At 40.9% G+C, this 24,350-nt stretch overlaps 2 protein-coding genes across 2 annotated transcripts; both read right to left on the bottom strand.

Annotated features, from left to right (window-relative positions):
* Positions 1 to 3,255: 3,255 nt before the first annotated feature.
* On the bottom strand, positions 3,256 to 5,248 carry LOC132869218 (uncharacterized). Its single transcript, XM_060902552.1, has 4 exons — positions 4,959 to 5,248; positions 4,456 to 4,797; positions 3,870 to 4,012; positions 3,256 to 3,528 (listed from the first exon to the last, which is right to left on the bottom strand). The coding sequence occupies exons 1-4, from the start codon at positions 5,023 to 5,025 to the stop codon at positions 3,439 to 3,441; spliced, it is 642 nt and encodes a 213-aa protein (XP_060758535.1). The 5' UTR covers positions 5,026 to 5,248; the 3' UTR covers positions 3,256 to 3,438.
* A 16,894-nt stretch (positions 5,249 to 22,142) lies between these two features.
* On the bottom strand, positions 22,143 to 23,267 carry tac4 (tachykinin precursor 4). The gene is made up of 5 exons (XM_060902553.1): positions 23,086 to 23,267; positions 22,881 to 22,977; positions 22,627 to 22,659; positions 22,460 to 22,513; positions 22,143 to 22,247 (listed from the first exon to the last, which is right to left on the bottom strand). Exons 1-5 carry the CDS (start codon positions 23,194 to 23,196, stop codon positions 22,216 to 22,218), a joined length of 327 nt encoding a protein of 108 aa, XP_060758536.1. The 5' UTR covers positions 23,197 to 23,267; the 3' UTR covers positions 22,143 to 22,215.
* Positions 23,268 to 24,350: the final 1,083 nt, after the last annotated feature.

The raw sequence follows: 24,350 nt of genomic DNA on the forward strand, positions 1-24,350 counted from the left end.
TTTAATTATATAAAAATAATTCTATGTTGTTGGTGATTAATTTTATTCATATTTATGTTATAATTTATTTTTTATTATTTAATTACAGTATTTCTGTAAAACTTCCTGCATTTTATATTTATTAGCACATACATTTATTTACTTGTAATACATTTATTATTAGTGACCAGCATGTGTCATTTGATTTGAATACCAATTTAAGAGTAGTACAGTATCGGTACCAGTATAGTTAAAATTCTAACAAAGTATTGGTACTCTATCGAATTGAAAAAGTTTGGTATTGCTTATCCCTACTAACAAGCAGTGAGTGACAGCCACAAATATGAAGCTCTGTAGAAAGCTGTCCAATCACGTGAAAAAAAAATCCAATTGGCTGCGTGTCTGGGGCGCACTTTGCTGCACCTCAGCTAAAATCTTGAATCCGACAGTTAAAACGCAGCCTCAGGTCACCTGCACAAAAAAAAAGTTTGTGTTGTCACATACACACATACAGGGCTGGCACCCTGGCAGGCAGACGTATACATGAAGTTTATGTGTTTACATAAAATTTAAATAAATACAGTTTAAAAATGGGTTAAAAATACTTAGCTGGATACAGGGGAAAGTAGAACTTTGACTCAATAAATACTTTTGCTTAATTAATTTATATTCGCATAGTCTTTCTCATCTGGAAGGGGGCGTAGAGGCTTTGCACTGTCACATGACCTCCATAGCAATGGTATACACTGCCATGATAGGAGGCACACTTGTAGTATTTCATTCAGACAAGTTAGTTGTTATTGATCAGTATGGGAAGGTTTTGCTGCATTTTTGGATGTGCAAATTGTTTTGAATGAAAAAATGATCAGATTTTTTAATTTACCAAAAGTAATTCATCATCAAGGGAAAAACTGGAGAGATTTCTAAACATAGAAGGGAAAAATGGCTCAAAAACATACAAAGTGCAGCAAGGTGCTCATTCTTATTAAGTAACATTGAACATGAGCTTGAAAACCGCACTGCACTTTGTCTCTTTACACTCATGTTCACTTATCTGGATAAGAATGAGCACCTTGCTGCAGTTCTGAAGTTAATTAATTTGTGCTAGCAGCTGGTTACTCTCACTCAGGATCTTTCTACTTTGTTATGCTTATTATCCTAATGTTTTTAGGATGCTATTTCTCCCTCAGTTTGCAACCAATCATCAACAAATTTCACATGCAGAATACCTCTGGGATGAAATATGTTGCTATGACTTTTCATGGTGATCCGACTCACCAAACCAGAATGAGCCACGAAAAATGGGATTTTTTTTCAATCACTTATAACTCTGTCAATTTTCATGATTTTCTCAATCAGTTTTTTTATTTTGTTCAGGGCAGCAAGGCACAACTTTTCCTCACTAAGAGTCAGTCTCTGTCACTTACCATTCCAGCGTTATAGGGTACACAGTGACTGTCAGACCCGCGTGCATTGGCTAACTCTCGCACGTGCTCTGGATGGCGTGTGCTGCAAACTAATTCACACATGCACGCCGCTAATGACTCACACCGGCACTGGATTAAGAGACAATCGTTGCGCATATATAAGGACTCTGAATGCACACTCATGTTAAGTATTGAGTTTTTTGGACACATTACCAAGCTGTGCGGTGTTTTGAGGTCCTGGGTTCCGAGGTCTTGTTTCTAGTCCTTTGATTCTGCTTGTGTTTGCGTCTATGATATTCCGTTTGTGCCTCACTTGACCTACTGCTTGTTACCATTTCGGATTTATGCCTGCCAATATGGACAGTTTGCCTGATCATCTTATTTTTAATCTTCTACACTTACATCTGTCTCCAACCATCACTGACAGTGACCAGATGTCCTGGTGTGTAACAGCTAGTGCAAATTACTGTGACTTTAGTCACAGTCTCGATCTGTTTTTGTGTGTGAGGTGTGGTTTTTTTTTTTTAAACCTTTGTGTAAATGAACCATAGGGTTACCACTGAGTCCTGCCAAATGTTTGCGAGCCATTTTTCCTTTTTACGTTTAAAAACGTTTTCTAGTTTTTTTTCCCCCCATGATGATGAATTACTTTTGGTAAATAAAAAAAAAACCTGATGTTTTTTGTTCAGAACATCCAAAAATGCAGCAAAGCATTCCCATACTGATCTATAACAACTAACTTGTCTGAACGAAGTACTACAAGCTGCCTCCTGTCATGGTGACAGTTACTGTTGCTATGGGGATCACATGATGGTGCAAGGCCTCTACTGACCAGCTGCCAAGGTGAGGGAACCACTGTTTATGGCTGCTATATTGTTATTGATTACAGGAACTAACTTATTTTGTGGATGTACTAGAACATTAAAAATATCTACAAAAGAATAAAAGGTACATGTTATTCATTAATTTAAAAAAATACTGGTGGCAAGTTACTCTGGTACTATAAGAGGAATAAAACACTTCAGGATGTGCTGTTCTAGGAAGGAGATAGTCTTTTGAGTGATAACAGCTTTCCACTGTTTCAGAAGTGCCTCACACCATCTCCTCATAAATTGTTTGGCCTGATATATTGTCTATGTTGCTACTGTATCTGCAATTTTTTTTCAAGTTACATATTATCTTTGCGTCTGTGTTTGTGTCAGCCCTGTGATGACCTGGCGACTTGTCCAGGGTGTACCCCGCCTTTCGCCCGTAGTCAGCTGGGATAGGCTCCAGCTTGCCTGCGACCCTGTAGAACAGGATAAAGCGGCTACAGATAATGAGATGAGATGAGATATTATCTTTGCCTCCTCAGTTCACAGCATCTTCACTGTTTACCCTGTTTTACAAAATTAGAGGAAGTGGTCTGAGAAAGTATGTGTTTTGGGTCTGATCTGCTATGGCCAGAGCCTATAAAGATAGAAGGTATGCAGGTATGTGAACAATGCTACTTGCATAGCTGCCATGCCAAGTACACCCCAGATTAGAATTAGCTGGTGTAATGTTACTGTATTTTCTAATGCATTCCAATTGTATTTGCATCAGATTTTCTATAAGGAAAAAAGGATAATGGGAGTACAGAAATCCTTCAGATGTAAAGCCACTGGTGATGGCAGCTTGAGTAAGCCTTTTGCCAATCAGTGGACAAAGAATTTCCAAGTTGGCTGAGAATGATGTTTGTTCAGAGCAACCATCATTATCATCAACAACAGATTAAATATGTAATTAAAAAAAATGATTTGTCAAAAAAAAAAAATGCACCAAACCAAAGTTGGCTTTAAAGTTAAAAAAAAAAGATTGCACCAAATTATTTTTTATTTCTGTTAAAATATTACAGATATGCCAGTAAAAACATAAATGCCACAATAATTGAATACATAACACAATGACATTTTGAGTACAAGAATATCAAGCAAGCTGAAAACCATTTTTGAGCATTTTAGTAATGACAACAATCCTGAAATTTTTAAACAAAAAGGGGAAAAATGTCATCTTATTTATTTTGCACACGGTGCATATCCTCATAGACTGGGTTATATTCCCTTGATGCATCATATGCCTGATTCAAACACTGGGCCTTCACCTGTAAACAAAACAAGTGTAACCTTTGAGCTGATTCAGTTTTCTTTTTCATCTTGCGTTGCTACAAAAAACCACAGGCACCATACAACAGTTGCTTTTTCAGGAAATGCAGAGCATTGCATAACAAATGGAATTACTATATTAAAAAACATGTAAGCACAGATAAGGGAACAGATGCTCTCTCCCACACACACAACACATGCATACACACACACCAATAAAGTGGTCTTGTAAAGTGGTACAAATGGTTATGTATTGTCATATATTTGTCATTTTATTATATAAAATGACAATACTAGACTAGTCCATACAAATTGCTGCAGACAGATCTGTAATGCCTACCTTGGGTGTTAACACCCATATCACCAGGAGAAACACTACAAGCATAGTGCATGCAGTCAGGGCAAAGACCAGCACCAGTGGCTCAGACATTGCAGACCCATTATCAGCTGGTTTTATGGTTTTGAGTGAGGTCTCATCCACATCTGCAAAACCCACATGTCAGATAGAACCTTTATTATTATTATTATTATTATTATTATTATTACTGCATTATTGATTTAATAGCTTATATGTAATCTATGAAATCAATATGGACTACAAAAAAGTGAACTGGCTGGAGAGCCTCATTTCCCAAGTGAGGAAACACTGATCTAGGATAAAGACAACTACAAATGATAGGGTTTTACTTGTGTTTATATGTAAATTTGTACTTTGCTTACTAAAGTGAAATAATTCTGATTTAATGATGCTGCACAAGACAAATCTTGACAATAACCACACATTTGTGTCACACTTTTCTTTGTCTAACAGAAAATGGTGGAATGCACAGGGAAAAAATGGAAGAATTATTCACTGTTATTTAGTATTACAGCCTAGTGAATTGCTGTCAGTATCAGTATTATCGAAAGACAGACAGTACACATACCTTTCACAAACAGGAGAATGCTACAGCCTTCTTTTTTGTCTTCTACATTTTTGTCCACATCATATTTGCTATATTCGCCTATGTACAATCCAGAGTCATCCAGCTGTAGGTCACTAATCCTCACAGTTAGTTTGTGCATGTTTTTACCGATTTTCACTCTTTCACTGTATCCATTACTGAGAGTAGCCTTGCCAGTATTCTTGTCAAAGACCACCACTATGTGCTTGCTCGGGAGTCTTGCATATAGCATGAAATGATCTTTTTTATCATCCTTTGTGCTGCATTCCATGGTAAAATTCTCCCCCTTTTTCATCATTACAAAACCATTTTCCCTCTCAGAGGCTGTGTAAAGACAGGAAAATGTATCAAGCATTCTTGAAAACAAAACAACACTGCTCATTCCAATACCATATCATAAAAGGTACCACTTTTAACCATGTCTAACGAAAATATATAATTTTTGTTTGATAAACAGAATGGGTGAATACATCATAATAAATCACCTGCTCCTAGAACGCTGTAGACAGCCAGAACAGAAGTAAAGCACAAAATTATAATCAGAGTTGTCATCGTGGCTACATCAGCCAAACTAAACCCACTTCAGTGTGCTGCTTGATATAACAGCTATAACAGGAAATAATCGCGACTTCAGTAAAGGACTGTAAAGGGAAATATGCTGACCTCGACAAAACTGTAGAGCAAAAACGCAACTCTCGCACGTTCATTGAGCTGTAACACAAACCATAGGGAAGAGAAATTTCACACTTCTTTGTTGTGAATGAGGAAATTGACTGAAATTTACCTCAGCCAAAGCATCGAGAGTTAGAAATGAAAAGCACCCTCCGAAAACAAAGCTGGTGACTGACAGCTGGTGGTTTAGAAAAAAAATTATAGCGGTCCTAAAAAGTTGCATACCCTATCTTCGATACTTTTGGTACTGCAGGGAGGGGTAAATCTCATTTACACTCACCCTCCACCTTAATAGGTATGAAGGAGTATTAAGGTCACATAGAAGGGGAAAAATCTGAGATATTGAGAATAAATTAATAATATTAAAGAGAATAAAGTTGTAATTTGACGAAAAGATAGTCATAACATTATGAGAACAAAGTCATAATATTAGGCTACATGTTATTTTAGGGGCGGCACGGTGGTGTAGTGGTTAGCGCTGTCGCCTCACAGCAAGAAGGTCCTGGGTTCGAGCCCCGGGGCCGGCGAGGGCCTTTCTGTGTGGAGTTTGCATGTTCTCCCCGTGTCCGCGTGGGTTTCCTCCGGGTGCTCCGGTTTCCCCCACAGTCCAAAGACATGCAGGTTAGGTTAACTGGTGACTCTAAATTGACCGTAGGTGTGAATGTGAGTGTGAATAGTTGTCTGTGTCTATGTGTCAGCCCTGTGATGACCTGGCGACTTGTCCAGGGTGTACCCCGCCTTTCGCCCGTAGTCAGCTGGGATAGGCTCCAGCTTGCCTGCGACCCTGTAGAAGGATAAAGCGGCTAGAGATAATGAGATGAGATGAGATAGTCATAACATTACGAGAACAAAGTCGTAATATTAGGCTACATGTTATTTTAGGGGCGGCACGGTGGTGTAGTGGTTAGCGCTGTCGCCTCACAGCAAGAAGGTCCTGGGTTCGAACCCCGGGGCTGGCGAGGGCCTTTCTGTGCAGAGTTTGCATGTTGTCCGTGTGGGTTTCCTCCGGGTGCTCCGGTTTCCCCCACAGTCCAAAGACATGCAGGTTAACTGGTGACTCTAAATTGACCGTAGGTGTGAGTGTGAATGGTTGTCTGTGTCTATGTGTCAGCCCTGTGATGACCTGGCGACTTGTCCAGGGTGTACCCTGCCTTTCGCCCATAGTCAGCTGGGATAGGCTCCAGCTTGCCTGCGACCCTGTAGAAGGATAAAGCGGCTAGAGATAATGAGATGAGATGAGATGTTATTTTAGAGGGGAAATATCAGAAGAGCAGCTTGCCACCTGCATTACAATGAGGAACATGGAGCATCATATGAAGTTATACTTCAGTATTGATTTCACAAATAAAGAAATACTTAATCTTTTGGCACATCAACACCACATTGTCATAAGTATCAGGATTTTTGAAGAGATTGTGGAAGGAACTGTCTATTCTAAAGAAAGAACCACACAGACTTGGAAGAAATCGCCTCATTTGTTACATATGCATCCGCCACCATGTTGAATGATAGTGCGAACCATAGACATATAAACATAGACGCCGCCTTCTGCGTAGAATCATACGTCATCCTCGCCGCCATATTGGATGTGGCAAAGTGGAGATTCTTCAACCATCTCTGGTATAGTGTCTAGACAGTAGCCGAGAATAAAGATGCCTCATTCATGTGTTGCGTTTAACTGTACCAACAGGTTTACCGTCCAAACGAGATCACATGGGATTACCTTTCACAGGTGAGACTGGAAAATACTTTTCATTGTAGTTGGTCATTATAATGTAATTTTACGAACAGATTTTTCTGACTTTGTGGCTAATATGAAGTTTTGCGCATAATAGCCGCTCGGTGAAACCTGTCTCCAAACAATGAAGTATTTCCTTCGTAACTACACTGATTGTTGTTAGTTGCTTAGCTAACTTTTCACATACTATGTAGGTTTCCCAAAAATAAAGACATGAAAAAGCAGTGGGAGACAGCTGTGCGACGGGAAGGGTTTTCTGCTACTCCGTCATCCATGCTCTGCAGTGAACACTTCAGAATGGAGGATTTTGACAGAACAGGTCAGACAGTCAGGATCAGAGAGGGAGCTGTTCCTTCAGTCTTCAGTTTCCCAGCTCATCTCCACCGGGTAGGTGTAGAGTTATAAGCAGTGAGAATTAGATAATACAGTGTCACACTATGATGAAAGTTTTTGAACGTATGATGAATATTTTTAACCTTTCTGAATGTGAAGGAATCAGTGATGTATTTTGTTTTGGTATGACGTTAGAACCTGGCCGAACTCAGTTTGGCGGTCATTCAGCTCACTTTATTCAACGAGAGTAGGTCTGTGTGGTGACTCAATAAATAAAACAGTAAATTTTTATTTTCATTCACTATTTCCAGTTTTTCCACTATTTCCATAATTTATCATATTCAGTCTTGTAGGTTGGTTATTGTGGCCTCAGGTTTTGGTAGCTTGCTACAGTATGCTGACTGATTAGCTTACCTGAGCTATCTATCGCGTATCTGTCGCTAGTTTGCAGTGTACAGGGTATTTTGCACACTATTTATAACCATCACATTAAAAGTTATATATGTTGTTTTGATGCCTGTTTGTTTCCCAAATATATACGTGTGTGTCTTAATGGGTGAATAAAAGGCATCGAGTTAAATATTATTGCAGAAAGGGGCTTTATGAAGTTCAGTCCATTTACTTGCATTGGTTTACGGGGAAGATTTGCCACATCCAATATGGCGGACACTCTGACGTATCCCAGCAACGGGGCCACCAGCTCAATGCGGCGTCTATGTTTATATGTCTATGGTGCGAACAATAACTGTGATGCATCTCTGACTTTCTCAAAATATTATGATTCTCTGGAGTCCTCTCTCAGCTCAAGATTCAGAGAAAAAGTTTAAATTTATGGCTTTGACCCATATAAGTTAAAGCCATCCAATTATACAGAGGATTTAGCCTCATTACCACCGATTGAATACCCTGATATTGTGAACTCTGTAATGTTTGACAATACTGTCTTATTTAGGACTTTTATTTTGAAGTTCCCAGCAACAGAAATGACAATACTGCGTGCAGGCATTTAGCTTAAAGTTAGCGAGAGGAGTGTGTGTTGTATTCAGAAGCATGCAATAAAGTGGCAAAAGCCTGTACAGGGTTCCCGCGGGTCCTTAAATACAACTTTTGGTTTTCAAGGCCTAAAAACGTCTTAAAGGAATGTTCACTATTAAAAACAAAGTATTATCTATAATCCATGAATAGTTTGTTTCACTACTACTACTAATAATAATTACTACTTTTTTTTAATAATAATTTTAACTAATCTTATAACTCAATTTTATAGCATTTTTATAATCACTACTTATTATTTATTAGTATAATTTAGTAGTTGATGATAATTACTACTTATTATTAAATTACATTTTGATAATCACTGCTTATTAATTAAGTAGTAATTAATAATACTGAATTATAATTGCTACTCTAATTATTAATTAATATAGCTAATAAGTAGTGATTATTAAAATGTTATAAAATTGAGTTAATTTTTTTTATTATTATTAAAAAGTAGTTTATTATTATTATTATTATTATTAGTAGTAGTAGTAGTATAGTAGTAGTAGTAGTAGTAATACAAACAATTATTCATGGATTATAGATAATAATTAATGATTATTTTTGAATAATGAACATTGATATAACAATTGCACTGATAATTAGTTTAGTTATTACAACACATTGATTAATATTGATAATGGTTATGAAAGGTGACAGTAGTTTTTGTGTTTAATGTAACGCTCTGATGATTGTATGACTGCATAAACAGGTTTATGCTGTTACCTGCTATAATGCAGAAGATACTCGAGAACTTCCTCAGCCAGCTGTATACTGTACGACACTCAGACTGATTTTGCTGTCGGACACAAAATCACACATCATCAAAGATAATCTTTGGGGACTGAAATAATGCCAGCTAAGGTTGTTCAGCTGGTTCTACTTGCTGTTTATTGTTTTCGTTTTTGAAATGATTCATGGTGTTTTCTCCAGTAAACACCAGTCTTCTCCTTGCTGCTACAGTAGTTCTGCAGGCCCAAAACACACGACTTTGCTTCAGCTGTTTGCATGTCTAACAGTTGCCATTGATGCACCCTGTTGTTCACCAATTGTGTGCATTCTTTTTAAAGTTAATAAAAAAACTATTGCAGAAAACAGTTTTAAGTTGTCGTATTTATCATTTTCTTTGCCATGGTACAGTCTTAATTTTTCCATTTAGAGGTCTTGAAAAGGTCTTAAAAGTCTTTAAATTTGTACTTGAAAAATGTGCAGATACCCTGCTGTAGCTGCTGTACAGTGGCGTGGACCTGTTTTTACCAAATAGATAGACAGTCACAAATCCAGCCTCTGGGGGTGCATAAGGGCACTCTTGGTGCCCGGATAAATTGAAGAGGGTTGCGTCAGGAAGGGCATCCAGTGTAAAACTGTGCCAGATCTAACATTCAGATTGTAAAGAGAAATACTATACCGGATCGGTCAGGGCTCGGGTTAACAACGGCCGCCTTCGGTACTGTTGGTCAACAGGGTGCCGGTGGAAAGTATGCTACTGTTGCGCCAAAACGGAGAAGAAAAAAGAGAGGGGGGAGGCGTGTTAGGAGGAAGCATGAAAGATGGAAGGGAAGGAGCTTAGAATTGAGGGTAGGAACACTGAATGTGGGAACATTGGCTGGCAGAGCAAGAGAGTTAGCAGGTATGATGGAAAGTAGGAAGTTGGACATTTTGTGTGTGCAGGAGACGAGGTGGAAAGGAAGCAAGGCCAAGAACATAGGAGGTGGATTCAAGTTGTTTTATTATGGAATCGATGGAAAGAGAAATGGTGTTGGTATTGTTTTGAGGGGAGAGTTGTTCAACAGTGTGATTGTTGTGAAGAGGGTGTTGTGAAGAGGGTGTTGTGAAGAGAGTGATAGGTATGAAGTTGGAGATTCAAGGAGTGGTAATCAATGTTGTGCAGGGATGAGAATTTTCCGCCGATCGGCGGATTTCCGACTTTTTCAGACCAAAATGATCATTTTTGAGATCGATGTAAATCCGTTGAGAAATTTTCGGGGGGAGGGGGGTATGATTAATGATCTGTGGTCATCTTATAACGCAGATATCCCAAGTCTCCCGGAACTTCCGGGAGTCTCCTGCATATTGATAGAAGCGAGCAAGAGCGTGCGCGCGCAACATTCAGGTCTGCATCACGCACCTTAGAATGTGCGCGCGCGAGGGAGACTGTGTGCAGTGTTGCCAGATATTGCTGACGTTTTCCAGCCCAAAATATGTTCAAAACCCACCAAAATGCACTTAAAACCACCCAATGTGGCAACACTGCCTGTGTGCCTGTTCATGTAGCGCATGCCAGACAAAGAGCATCCTGATTGGGTTACTCAGCAAAATAAGCCAATCAGCTTTCAGTGTGGGCGGGCTTTTATCCCTTTTCTCGAGGACCGAAGTTTTTAGTTGAGTCAGTGCAGCCGACAGGACCGACATAGCAGAGAGAGAGCACGCGCCCCAAAAAACCAAAGTACAAACCCCACTTCACCTCAGATTACACAAAAGAATCTCCCTGTCTAATAAGGGTAGAAAATAATGACAGTTTCGCGCGATGTACTGTTTGCAGCAGTGATTTCAGCATGGTGGCTTAAATGATTGTAAAGGACATGTTGAGGTGAGGAGTGTCATTTCATGTGCATTATATTTAGGCCAACAACAGGCTGTCATGAAAAGACCAAACTTATTGAAGATTTCCGTAAAGTAACAATGTATGAATATATACATGTATGTATGAATATCATATGAATATATGTATGAATATATGTATACATATATGAATATATGTATGAATATATGTATGAATATCATATATATCAAATACACGTCATATATAAGTGTGTATCTTTTTATAAATGAGGTTAGCTTGTCTAATGTAGCATGTTGGGGAGAATCATAGTATCATATCTATATTTCTGATAAAATTTTAGGTATGATACCATGTATAACTCTCCTACTTATTGCTCATTTCATGGGGGGGAATTGCTGGCATGTGCCGCGCGGGAGCGTCTGCCCACATTTTTTTAGGCCGAGATGAACTTATAGTTTTTGATTTAAAAAATTTTTCCAATTTGTAATGCCCATTGTACCTGTTCTTTAACTCAAAATCACCATCTCGATCTTCAAATTGACCATATGCTATATGCATTACATTACACAACATCCTGTCCAGATAAAACCTAGTTAGTACACACAACAGTTGAAAGGGAAGTGATAAGTGATGTTGAATGTTGCCTGTTTAATATGCAAGACCTCCTGCTACCATGATAACATCAGAAGAAAGCTTAAGAGAATTATATGACAGAACTTTTTTCTGGTTTGCACTTCATTTTAAAGGATTAGAGTATTCAAAGACATGAATAGCAAAAATGCAGAAATATAATACTGTAGAGCTAGTTTATATTAAAAGGTGCATTGATTTTTTGAAATCATCAAATGTGAATTGATTAAGAACAAGTCTCTTGTACCATATTGATCATTTTCACCTGGTAATCCACCAAGAAGGGGAATTTATTTCCAAATACATTGCAACTTTTTGCTGATAAAATTAATGGTTTGGGGGTAAAAAAAATAAAAATAAAAAAATAGCCAAAAATCATTAGCGCCTGGAACCCCTGGGCTCTGCCCCCCAGGCCATGGCCCCGCCCCCTTGGGCTATGGGCCCCGCCCTGGTTTTTTCAGACTTTTTAAATATTTTCCATTCTCATCCCTGGTTGTGTGTGCGTATGCCCCACAGGTTGGATGTGAGAATGAAGAGAGTTTTTATGGAAAAAGATGGATGAAGTGGTAGAAAGTATACTGAGGGAGGAGCGCATGCTGATAGGAGCAGATTTCCTCTTTATTTTTTTATTGTACTTTCGCTTTCCTTTTTCCGTTTTTTTCTCTCTCTTTTTTTTCGGAAGAACGCCAAGACTGGAAGCTTTCTTTTTTTCTCTTCCTGCGTAAAGACCACAAGTGGAGGCCATCCACATCGGATCTGCTTTAATATCAACAGATCTTCGATTAAGGTAAGTGAATCCTTTCATCATGGCACACCTTCAGCCTGTTCAGTGTGCTGAGTGCAGGATGTTTAGTCATTCTTCCTCCGTTGCTAGCGATAGCTTTATTTGTGATGAGTGCAGATTAGTTAGCTCTCTGACGGAGAATATTACAGTGTTAGAAGCGTGTATCCAGGCTTTAGAGAAGGCAAGTGAGAATGAGAACAGTGTAGTTTCTGTAGGGGAAAGTCTGGATGCCCTAGGTGGAGTTAGTAATCCCCCAACTCCGGCATTAGAACCCTTACAGCGGGGCGAATGGGTGACGACTCGGCGGCATAAATGTAGAGCCAAAGCTACCGCTGAGGCTCGCCCATGGGAGCACCACTCCTCTCCGCATCACGTGTTGACCAGGTTTGCTCTCCTTAGTGATGCACCCACTGAGAAACCTGAAAGAGCTATGGTTATAGGGGACTCTATCATACGGCATGTGAAATTAGCTCAGCCTTTAGGGGCACCAGCAGCTTTATTCAGGTGTATACCGGGAGCCAGGGCACCGGACATAGCAGGTAATCTTAGGGTCCTAGGCAAGCACAGGTTCTCAAAGATATCCATGCAGGAGCTAAGGATATACGCCTTCGTCAGTCTGAGGTTACTAAGAGTAACTTTGTAGAGGTGTTTAAATTAGTGAAGGGGTCATTCCATGTCAATTCACATAAATGCCCAAAACCTCCCCAGTGACACCTCTTCAATTTGCCTTATTTTTATTTTCTTAGTGCCTTATGATGTCAAATGAAAGAATCCAAAATGTTAGCTTCCTAGCTCGAACATTTTTTGAGTTATGGCCCTTCAAAGTTTGGGTGCCACCCCCACTTTTGGGGTCCGGGAATTGCGCACTTAATTTGCAAGCATTTTTGGAGGCCCATATTTTTTGTTCTAAGGGGGATAGAGACCTGTAAATTGCTATATCTATGTATTCTGGCCCTGTCTATCAGATTCTGCACCTAAAAATAGCACAGGTTTACTAACTTTATAGATATTAACTCCTTAAAAGTGGATTTTTTTAATGACACAATAATTGTTTTGACATTTTGGGGGTCCATATCTTGGAATGTTTTTACGTTGATGGGGTTTCAACTGATTTATCATCATATTTGGGAACTCTACTGTGTACTTAGAGAGTTTCAGGGCACTCAGAGGTTTGGTGGGGGTACAGGAGGGCCCCAAATATGGCTCCGGGACAAAATTACCATTTGGTACGCCCTACTTCAGGCCATTAGTTGGCCATGTGGGCACATGATGACTAGAATGAACCTTTAACCCTATCAACAGACACCTTTTATCAAACTTTTAAGCCAATAAAAACTTTGATTATCCAACTCCTTCAATATAAACTAAGCATTTGTATATAGTACTATTTTTGCATATTTTCTGAAAAATCCTAAGTCCAGAAAGTAGGTCAACTGTTGTTTTGACTGCCTATTCATGTTTAAGGTAGTAAAAGCACACCTATATAGTGATTTTAATCTATGGGAAGATTATTTATACCCAATACCCCATTAGTTATATTGACAATTACAAGGGATAAACCCTTTCCCGGCTATTTCACGATGCTGTTTTTTTTACATTTGACACCTTTCCCTGTATCCAACCAAACTCTGACCACTATACACTTAATAGTTAAATGCATCTTTCAAACAGGAAAGGGAAAGATGCAAACAAGGGGATGATCCCAAGAAAAACATCCTGATTGCAAAGGAATTTCCCTTTTTTACGAATTGATATGCTAATTTTCCCCACATGAGTGGCTAGGGGCCCCTTCCCTTTTTCTTAAAAAAAAAAACCTGATGAGTCTAGGTTTAATTTCCAGATCAGATGTCAGAACAAATGTAGTAAAGCAACCAGGATGTTTTTCTTGGGACTGCTGAGGATCGCCCACGGGAGCACCACTCCTCTCTGCGTCACGTGTCGAATAGGTTTGCTCTTCTCAGTGATACACCCGCTCAGAAACCTGAAAGAGATCTGGTTATAGGGGACTCCATTATATGGCACGTGAAATTAGCTCAGCCTTTAGGGGCACCAGCAGCTTTGGTCAGGTGTATAGACCCTTTTCAGTCACGTGACCTTCATAAACGCGACCGCCATTTTGGACATGTAGTGGACTTCGGCTCGAATCAGTTTGAATGCGAGGAAGGCGACAAACGAAAAACATAAAAGAAAAAGGAGCGAGATGCAGAAAACACCTTCACTATCCAGCGACGTAGGGCATTTAGAGGGCGAGCAGAGGGAGAGATATTTGCAAAAATTGAGGTTAGGAGGCTTAGAGAACGACGTTTACCTGCTTCCACCAGGATTGTTCACTGACGTATGGAAGTACATGAAGCCCTCGTCTTTACCTGACTTCGGCCCACGTGATCTGTATACCTATGTCGTTAAAAACCCATTGCCATACACATACACGCCAACGTCCGAGGTTCCGGAGCGCGCTCCGGCTTGCTCCCGGAGTGCTCCGGCCGAGGTTACGGAGTGCGCTCCGGCTTGCTCCAGCCGAGGTTACGGAGCGCGCTCCGGCTTGCTCTAGCCGAGGTTACGGAGTGCGCTCCGGCTTGCTCCAGGAGTGCTCCGGCCGAGGTTACGGAGCGCGCTCCGGCTTGCTCCGGAGCAAGCCGGAGCGCGCTGCTTAATTTGAAGGGAACCTCGGCCGGAGTGTGCTCCGGAACCTCGGCCGGAGCACTCCGGGAGCAAGCCGGCGCGTGCTGCTTTATTTGAGGGGAACCTCGGCCGGAGCACTCCGGGAGCAAGCCGGCGCGCGCTGCTTAATTTGAGGGGAACCTCGGCCGGAGCACTCCGGGAGCAAGCCGGCGCGCGCTGCTTAATTTGAGGGGAACCTCGGCCGGAGCACTCCGGGAGCAAGCCGGCGCGCGCTGCTTAATTTGAGGGGAACCTCGGCCGGAGCACTCTGGGAGCAAGCCGGCGCACGCTGCTTAATTTGAGGGGAACCTCGGCCGGATCATAATTACAGTAAACTAGTAAATACAGTAAAGGAAAAACTTGAGACTGAAAGGTTTTAACAGTCATCCAAATGACTGAACATAAACATTGCTACAGTAACATACTAGCTACTATGTTGTTGACATTAGCTAGTCAACATTAGCTACTACAGAAGAACAAAGAGGTTACAATGGGTTATTTTAGCCTATTTGGTTACATACTCGCCGCCACAGAATGTTAACAGCAATGTAATGCCTTTTCTGGCTAATTTTATTCGTCTTACCTCCAACAAAGTGGTCACTACACAAGCGTTGGTATGCCGAGGGCTGCCAATCTTTCCTGTTAATGGCCGCTATCCATCTTCTCCATTGGGATCTGATAAAATGATAAACCTTGCCTTGTTTGTTGATGGTTACTACATTCAGGTGCACAACAATATAGTGGCATGATGGAAGTCTTGCTGAAAGTAAAAACTTTCTTTGCTGCCGTTCCTCAATGCTGGCTGTGGTAAACTACTGGTAGTACATGTCCAAAATGGCGGCCGCATTTGTCGTGACATCACGTGAAAAGGGTCCATACTGGGAGGCAGGGTGCTGGACATAGCAGGTAGTCTTAGGGTCCTAGGCAAGCACAGGTTCTCAAAGATAGTTATCCATGCAGGAGTTAACGATATACGCCTTCGTCAATCTGAGGTTACTAAGAGTAACTTTGTAGAGGTGTTTAAATTAGCAAAGGCGATGCTGTAGTATGCTCTGGCCCATCCCAATGTGGCGTGGCGATGTAGCTTACAGCAGGTTATTGTCGCTGAACTGCTGGTTGTCCAGGTGGTGCTCTGAAAACATTGTGGGCTTTATAGATAATTGGGCTAATTTTGAGGGCACTGCTGGCCTGTTAGGGCAGGACGGTATCCATCCCACTCGGGAAGGTGCTGCTCTCGTTTCCTACAGCATAGGTCATAGTCTCAGAACAGGCCTAGTTAATTTCTGACAATCCAGAGCCAAGGCCAGGGAGCAGATGAACAGGCTAAACCAACTGTCTGCTAGCTACACAGAGTCATCACTCAGGGTCCACCAACTTGAGCAGCTTGTCTCCTCAGTCCCCAGACGTTTACAGACTGTTGTAAAGAGAAAAGGGGATGTCTCACAGTGGTAAACATGGCCTTGTCCCAACTTTTTTGAGATGTGTTGTTGTCATGAAATTTAAAATTACCTAATTTTTCTCTTTAAATGATACATTTTCTCAGTTTAAACATTTGATATGTCATCTATGTTCTATTCTGAATAAAATATGGAATTTTGAAACTTCCACATCGTTGTATTCCATTTTTATTTACAATTTGTACTTTGTCCCAACTTTTTTGGAATTGGGGTTGTAATTTTTTTTATTTTTGTCTAATGTAACCTCAAGCACATCAAAATTCCTCCTCTGCATTGAACCTGTCTGAAGCAGTGACTGCACATGCACGCGCGCACACGCACATACACACAGAAAAAGAGAGAGACAGAGATATACAGAATAAATAAATAAAAACATTTGTGGGTAAATTATATGGATCTGTGATGTCTGCATGTTTCAGCTTTTGAATGTAATGCAATCTGCTGATATAAAATAAATTTTTAATTTTTCAGAGATATTGTACTGACTGTAGTCATCTTGATTTCCACACTATTGCCAAAATTTCTCATCTCATCTCATTATCTCTAGCCGCTTTATCCTGTTCTACAGGGTCGCAGGCAAGCTGGAGCCTATCCCAGCTGACTACGGGCGAAAGGCGGGGTACACCCTGGACAAGTCGCCAGGTCATCACAGGGCTGACACATAGACACAGACAACCATTCACACCTACGGTCAATTTGGAGTCACCAGTTAACCTAACCTGCATGTCTTTGGACTGTGAGGGAAACCGGAGTACCCGGAGGAAACCCACGCGGACACGAGGAGAACATGCAAACTCTGCACAGAAAGGCCCTCGCCAGCCATGGGGCTCGAACCCGGACCTTCTTGCTGTGAGGCGACAGCGCTAACCACTACACCACCGTGCCGCCCTTGCCAAAATTTAATGATCAGTATTTTGAACAACTTGTGCTATGTTGCATCACCATTCAATTTGTCTGATGTGAAATAAACTGCAGTCTCCTATGGAACACTACACTGCTTGTTACATGCAAGTGGGTATTGTATTGACTTTGGGCCCGAGCACTGTAGGTGCAAAGCACTATTGTTTTCGGCATCTCATCTCATCTCATTATCTCTAGCCGCTTTATCCTGTTCTACAGGGTCGCAAGCAAGCTGGAGCCTATCCCAGCTGACTACGGGCGAAAGGTGGGGTACACCCTGGACAAGTCGCCAGGTCATCACAGGGCCGACACATAGACACAGACAACCATTCACACTCACACCTACGGTCAATTTGGAGTCACCAGTTAACCTAACCTGCATGTCTTTGGACTGTGGGGGAAACCGGAGCACCCGGAGGAAACCCACGCGGACACGGGGAGAACATGCAAACTCCGCACAGAAAGGCCCTCACTGTGAGGCGACAGCGCTAACCGCTACACCACCGTGCCGCCCTTGCCAAAATTTAATGATCAGTATTTTGAACAACTTGTGCTATGTTGCATCACCATTCACTTTGTCTGATGTGAAATAAACTGCAGTCTCCTATGGAACAGTACACTGCTTGTTACATGCAAGTGGGTATTGTATTGACTTTGGGCCCGAGCACTGTAGGTGCAAAGCACTATTGTTTTCGGCATGTTTTCAGCATATTATTAATAATAATAATAATAATAATAATAATAATAATATTATTATTATTATTATTATTATTATTAGGGCCTGAGCACTGGCCTGCACCATAGGTGCAAAGCCCTAGTGTTTTCGGCATGTTTTTACTTATTTTGTGTGAAGCCCTATTGTTTTCAGCATGTTTTTTTCCTTCTTGGTATTATTGTTAGGGCCCGAGCACCGAGGTGCATGCCTATGTTTTTTCTTCTTATTCTTTTTTTTCACCCTCCGTGAAAGAACTCGTTTTTAAGGCCCTTGTGATGCTGCAAAACTCACAAATTTTGGCACATTGATCAAACGTGCATAAAATCACAAAGTTTCACTGAGCAAGGGACTGGGTGTGGTCCCAGAGCTCTATAGCTCCCCCAAGAACAAGCTATGGTTGAGATGAAGTTGATCAGATCGGCAAGAGATTTGGTGTGATCAATACTTGTGTGATGCAGTTCAAAGTTCACTTGGTTGTATTTGGCTCTGCCCAACAGGAAGTCAGCCATGTTGTTGCCTGAATTTGGGAAAATGGGATTTTGAAATTTTCCTGTGCTGTTTTGAGGGGCTTATGATGGCTAAATTCATGAAATTTGGCACATATATTTGTCCTATTTGAGGTGATATGGTAATTTAGTCTAGGTGGGCATCATTAACTCCATAGCACCACCAAGTTCAAAAATACCGATTTGACACCTTGTACATACTCGAAAACTCATGAAATTTAATAGACACTTTAGTCATGCGCCCCAAAACTCAGCCATAGGGGCTTGACCCCAGGTGTGTCCATTGGACTCCATAGTGCCCCCACGTCATCGAGACTTCTGCCTGGTATATTATTTTACCTCACGGGCGCAGATAGAGGGTGGGACGGGTGGGATTCATCCCACCCAGATTTAAATTCACCTTGTTCGGTCCCCCCCACTTATAGGGAGGAAAAAAACGTCTATGCTGTCTTTCTTTGCATAAGGCAAACCTCACGGAAAAATCAAAAGACTAATTACTATTCGGTTTATTGAGGTGCACAGCAGTACATACATAGTTGCAACAACTCACATAAAATAAAACAAAGACTGATATTCGGTTGGTTGAGCTGCGCAGACTACACAGGTTGCGAGCTCGAGCTTGGTTGCTATGGTTACCCACAACAAGTTTGACAGGCATATCGGGGACAGCTCCTAGTTCAGGACCCCAACATGGCATGATGAAGGGTGCCAAACCGAAAAGGCAGAAAACGATTGCATCGTTTTTTCAAAAAACAATGACTGTAAGTAAACTGTGCCTTACTTTATCATATCACCTTGCAATTTTTTGATAGTCTGTTCAAAGTAGTGAAAGTAAAATCGTACGGAGTAGAGATGCCTTTCTGGTAGCCTCCTTCTTTTGGTGGTAGCCTGTAGATACAGTGCTCAGAAGGCAGTTTTAATGTTTAATCTGGCGTTCCCTGCCATAATTTCAGCGAGCATATTGTTTCATAAGGAAACTTTGAGAAGAGTTGTTGACTGACTGCCGCTCACGCAACACACAGGCATAGTTAGAAAGTCAGGATGCACTGGTTTACACTTTACACACACACACGTAGCCCAGCCTCTCGCTATGTTTAACAGTTGGAACTTAGCGGTTTTAAAACTAGTTTTCCTAGGAACTAGTGTTCCTTGCACAACACATGTTGGGGGTGGGGTTGGGGTTGGTTTGCTGGCAGCTTTGTCCTCCCCAGTTCAAAAAACGTATCTGCGCCCCTGTTTTACCTATTAGTGTCAAGAGTGCCCCAATATGAACAAAACTGAAATGCACATTATTTTAGTCAATTGACTTGTGACAGGATTTGTGATATCTTGCCTGATGTTGAAATGGCGAACCAATAAATTTGTATGTTTTGCCATGCAAACAGGAAGTGCCATAAATTCACCGTGCATTGCCTGATAGAGCTAAAACTTCACAGATTATAAGACATCAGGATTCTGACGATATCCCCATGCCCAAAGTGAGCCTCTTGTGTAGCGCCACCATTTGGACCTGCAAAACTCTGACTCATGAAATTTGGTGCACACATCAGTCCTGGCCACTGCTACTCAAGGATAGGAGGCTTGGCCCTGGTTGCAATGCACTACTGATTTTGGCACGTTCTCATTTGCAAGGGCCCTTTATTGCCACCAGCCCCCATATTGAGGGCCCAAGCACCAAGGTGCAGGTCTCTGGCCTGCACCGTAGGTGCAAAGCCCTATTGTTTTCAGCGTGGTTTTTTTTCCTTTTTCTTTTTCTCTGCAGAAGAACTCATTTTTGAGGCACTGTGAAGACTGCATTTGTTAAAAAGAATAAATTAGATGAGAACCAGAAAGCTGTCTATGGGGAAAAAAAAGCAAGTCATTTTGGAGCTAAGAAAATTGATCAAAATCATTGCACAAGCCTTGGGTATAGGCAATACATCAATTTGGAATATCCTAAAAAAACAGACACAACCAGATACTGAACAGGTTGGCCAAGGAAACCAACAGCAGTTGATGACAGAGCTGTAAAGAAAAAATCCCAAAAACAAGTCAGTCAGTGACATCACCAACCACCTCCACAGGGCAGGGGCGAAATTATCAGCTTTTAAAGAAGACTTTAAGAACAGAAATATAGAGACTATGCCACAAGATATAAACTACTCCTCAGCAGTAAGACTCAGGACAGATTGGAATTCACAAAGAAATACAGAGATGAGCTACAAAAGTTCTGAAGCCAAGATGAACCTCTACTAGTGATGGAAAGGCCAAACTGTGGAGAAAGAATGATCCAAAACATACAAGCTCATCAGACAAGCACAGTGGAGGTAGTGTCATGGGAATGCATGACTTGGGCATGCATGGCTGCTTCTGGAATGGGCTTACGAAGCTTTATTGATTTTCTGCTGCTACAATCGAGCAGTAACAGTGATTTTTTTTTAAATGCCATGTCAGCACCTAGGCCATTTTATGGCAAGAGCATTCCTAAAAGGTCTTATAATTTCTTCATAAATAAAACAAAAACTTACAAAAAAAAAAGAGATGCTTCAGATATGCATAAGATAAAAATTTGTGGTACCTTGTTAAAACATAACCCAAAGTTCCCTTGTGGTGTTTAGACCAGGACAACAAAGTAAAAATATGCTCATCAGAAATATCCTGCAGAAATGGCATGATGGCAGTTCTTCACCCTTTAATAAACCATGGGTGAGCCTTGAATGACTAAAAAGACTTGGTATACACCATGTGGTCATGTCAGGTTAGCAGCAAAAATAATTCAGAAGTCTACAGAAATATTCTGCATGCCAGTTTACAGAGAAATGCATCCAATTTTATTGTGAGGAATTTCATCATGCGGCAAGATGATAACCCAAAACACACTCCCAACACAACAATGGACTTCACTGGGAGAAGGGGAAAAAAAAAAGTGGAAAAGTAGAAAACCTGGCCAGGTCAAATCAGGCTTTTATCCAATTGAGCATGCAATTCACCTCCTGAAGAGGACACTGAAGGAAGAAACCCCCAAAACCAATAACAAATGAAAGTTGTGGTACAAGACTAGAAAATTATTATAAAAGGAGAATGCAACAGTTTCGTGATGTCAGTGGGTCACTGGTTTGATGCAAGTAAAGGATATGCAACCAAATATTAAATGTTAGTCTTAAATATCTGTTCCAGTGCTTTTGCTTGCCTAAAAATTGGGTGGTCTGCCACCAATGACATGTTCTAAGTTCAACACATCTAGATATACCAGAAAAGGGAAACTGAAATTCTGATACATTGTTTCATGTTCATCTTTTGATCTTAAATATCTTCAGTGTATCGCAAAAACAAGAGAATTGCCCTTGCTGTTCCAAAACTTGGAGGGGACTGTGTGCATCTCTGATATGCTGAAAATACAATCTTAATAGGCAGATCAGATTAGAAGTGACTGGTCAGCAAATAGTTCCCAGAATTAGGATAAAGTGTTGTGAGGCAGCTTTTTGCTATGATGCTGCATTTTGGTAGAAAATAAATTAATATTTAAAAAAATTTCTCCTAGTGTGTGAAAGTCAATTTTAAACTACTCTGTAATGACATTGGTTATCTTGTATTTAAAAAAATAATATTTTGTGAATTATAAATGAACATGGTCTCATAAGTAGCTTGGTTTACAACTTCACTGATTTATTGAAATTTCTTTTTTTTTCCTGAATATAAATTAGATAAGACAGCATTATATAGTGATAGGCAGGCAAAACCAATCATGTTGTTTGCATAATTAGCATTACTGTGGCTTGTCCGGTACCGCTTCATAATCTGTCAAAGAGAGAAGACACATTAGTACACTGTTGTACATACTAATGGACATAAATGGACCTGACAAATATTTTAAATGGGTTATTGATACTGTAATAACTACTGTAGGACAAAACTATGTAACTGAGGAACTGTACGGTATTTACCAGAGTTGAGTCTGTATTTAGATTCAGTCAGAGAAACTGAGTTCATGTATAGGATGAAATACTTACCTTCCTTTGAAGGTCTCTTGCCCATCAGTCCAACAAACATCTCTCCATTGTTTTCTGGGAAAAAAAAACACCACAAGATGACAAAAATGAACATGGAGACAGGAGCAGGTCCAAGAATAAGCTACAGAGACAAATCAAGAGAATAAGGGATATGTAATTTAGCTTACTTTTCTGACCAAGTTGCAGGGGTTGAGAAATTTCTGAGGAAAGAAAAACAGATTCAGTACATATTTCTCTGCCTTTCTGAAGCAGTGAGTCCAGAAGACCATAGCTTTTAATTTAGTTTCAGTAAGTGTACATATTTAAGTGACTTCAGTGCTTATTCTTCAATTGATATAAGGGAAATGTCAGATTGAAAGATTTGTTACAATTCAAAGAGTCAGCTGTTCATAAATGTACAGGTTAATAAAAACTGTTTTACCTAAGCTTCGGCCCATTAGCCCATGAAACTGCTGTGTTTTAGAGTGCTTCAGCAGGTCATCAAAGTGCAATTTGAAACCACTTTTTGCTGGATCACCCTGAAAAAGCAAATGCCACTATTGTAACTGCACAAATGATTGAATAACTGTAGCTTTGACTTGCCTACTTGAGATGTAGATTATTGTAGAGCCAGAGAATGTGCTTACCAGCCAGTTCTCCAGGAACCAGTTATCCATGTTCTCACTGAAACTTGACACACCTGTGTCCAGCTGCGTATATAGAGCAAAGGCCAGAACAGAAAGTTTAAAAAGCTCCATTTTGTAGTTTGAAGCAGTAACTGAAATAAAATAAAACAAACGCTGTAACTTATTTCATCTGATATTCTGGATGGTCTTGCAGGACAGTGAAAAAGCAGCTGAACTCAAGCACTGTGCTGGTCGTATTTATATAGCAATACTTGCAATGCCCCTCCCATTCTTGCTGCTAGAGAATCCACATGACATTGTGTCAGGGGCGTGTCCTAGTGGCAGTTTGCAAATTGTGGGCGGAGTTAAGGAAGGTGAATGGCAAAGTCAATGCACCTGTTATCAATTAATGTTGTGTGTGCGCATGTGTGTTTGTTGCAGTGATGGTGGAGGTTAGAAAGGAGGGAGAGAATGAAGAGAAGGAAGCTCTCCCGACCAGAACACGTGTGTGTGTGTGTGTGTGTGTGTGTGTGTGTGTGTGTGTGTGTGTGTGTGTGTGTGAGAGAGAGCAGCAAGTGAGTGAATGACGCTGAAAAGCAATGAAAATAGAAAAAAATAAAGCATGTGTGAACATCAACTCCCGCCTGCCATGCTTCTGTACTCAACCCACATCAGGGACATATTACAGTGGTGCCGAAACCTGGGAGTATGGAAGGGAACCACCACATGGAGTCCTTCCCATTTAAGGATCTCGTCCATGCCCTCGCTACCACCCAGGACAACCAGTATCAAGCGCTGACCACCCTGTGGAAGGAGCAAGAGCAATGCTTTGAAGCCTTGATACTGGCCCAGTAGGAAGATCGCCAGGTATTCTGGCATCTGCTCACGTTGGCGGGGGCCTCGACCGCCACTGTGGCTGATCCTCCTTCCCAGAAGCCATTATTTTGTAGTCTGGCTAACGCGACTGCAAAGCTCTACGAGCTATTGGTCTGGCCAAGATATTAAGCCCAACCGTTTCCCAGAGCCCGTGGTGGACCCGCCTCCCTGAAATGCCTCAGTTTGCTACTGGTCGAAGCCAGAAAAGGCTGTGACGAAGCTTAAACCAATCACATCACTCTTTCCTCTGACGTATGTGACGCGACGGGGTTAACTGGTAGATTAAACTCTTACCGAAGCCGTTCGGGATCAAGGCGAAAACATCCTTCCTTTCAATAAATGCCTCCAGGGATGCTCTTTGCTCTGTTTTCAATGAGAACTTCCTGTTGAATGCTTTCAATACAGCATCT

The sequence above is a fragment of the Neoarius graeffei genome, chromosome 20 (assembly GCF_027579695.1).
Source record: "Neoarius graeffei isolate fNeoGra1 chromosome 20, fNeoGra1.pri, whole genome shotgun sequence".
Lineage (NCBI taxonomy): Eukaryota > Metazoa > Chordata > Actinopteri > Siluriformes > Ariidae > Neoarius > Neoarius graeffei.

What these genes read in the sequence shown, in the direction of transcription:
- LOC132869218 (XM_060902552.1), bottom strand. Translation starts at nt 5,025, where the DNA reads ATGACAACTCTGATTATAATTTTGTGCTTTACTTCTGTTCTGGCTGTC. An exon ending in CATTCTCCTGTTTGTGAAAG is followed by an intron (nt 4,013 to 4,455) that starts GTATGTGTACTG and finishes TGGGTTTTGCAG; the next exon opens with ATGTGGATGAGACCTCACTC. An exon ending in TATGGGTGTTAACACCCAAG is followed by an intron (nt 3,529 to 3,869) that starts GTAGGCATTACA and finishes TTTTGTTTACAG; the next exon opens with GTGAAGGCCCAGTGTTTGAA.
- tac4 (XM_060902553.1), bottom strand. Translation starts at nt 23,196, where the DNA reads ATGGAGCTTTTTAAACTTTCTGTTCTGGCCTTTGCTCTATATACGCAG. An exon ending in GGTTCCTGGAGAACTGGCTG is followed by an intron (nt 22,978 to 23,085) that starts GTAAGCACATTC and finishes TTGCTTTTTCAG; the next exon opens with GGTGATCCAGCAAAAAGTGG. An exon ending in CCTGCAACTTGGTCAGAAAA is followed by an intron (nt 22,514 to 22,626) that starts GTAAGCTAAATT and finishes TTTTTTTCCCAG; the next exon opens with AAAACAATGGAGAGATGTTT.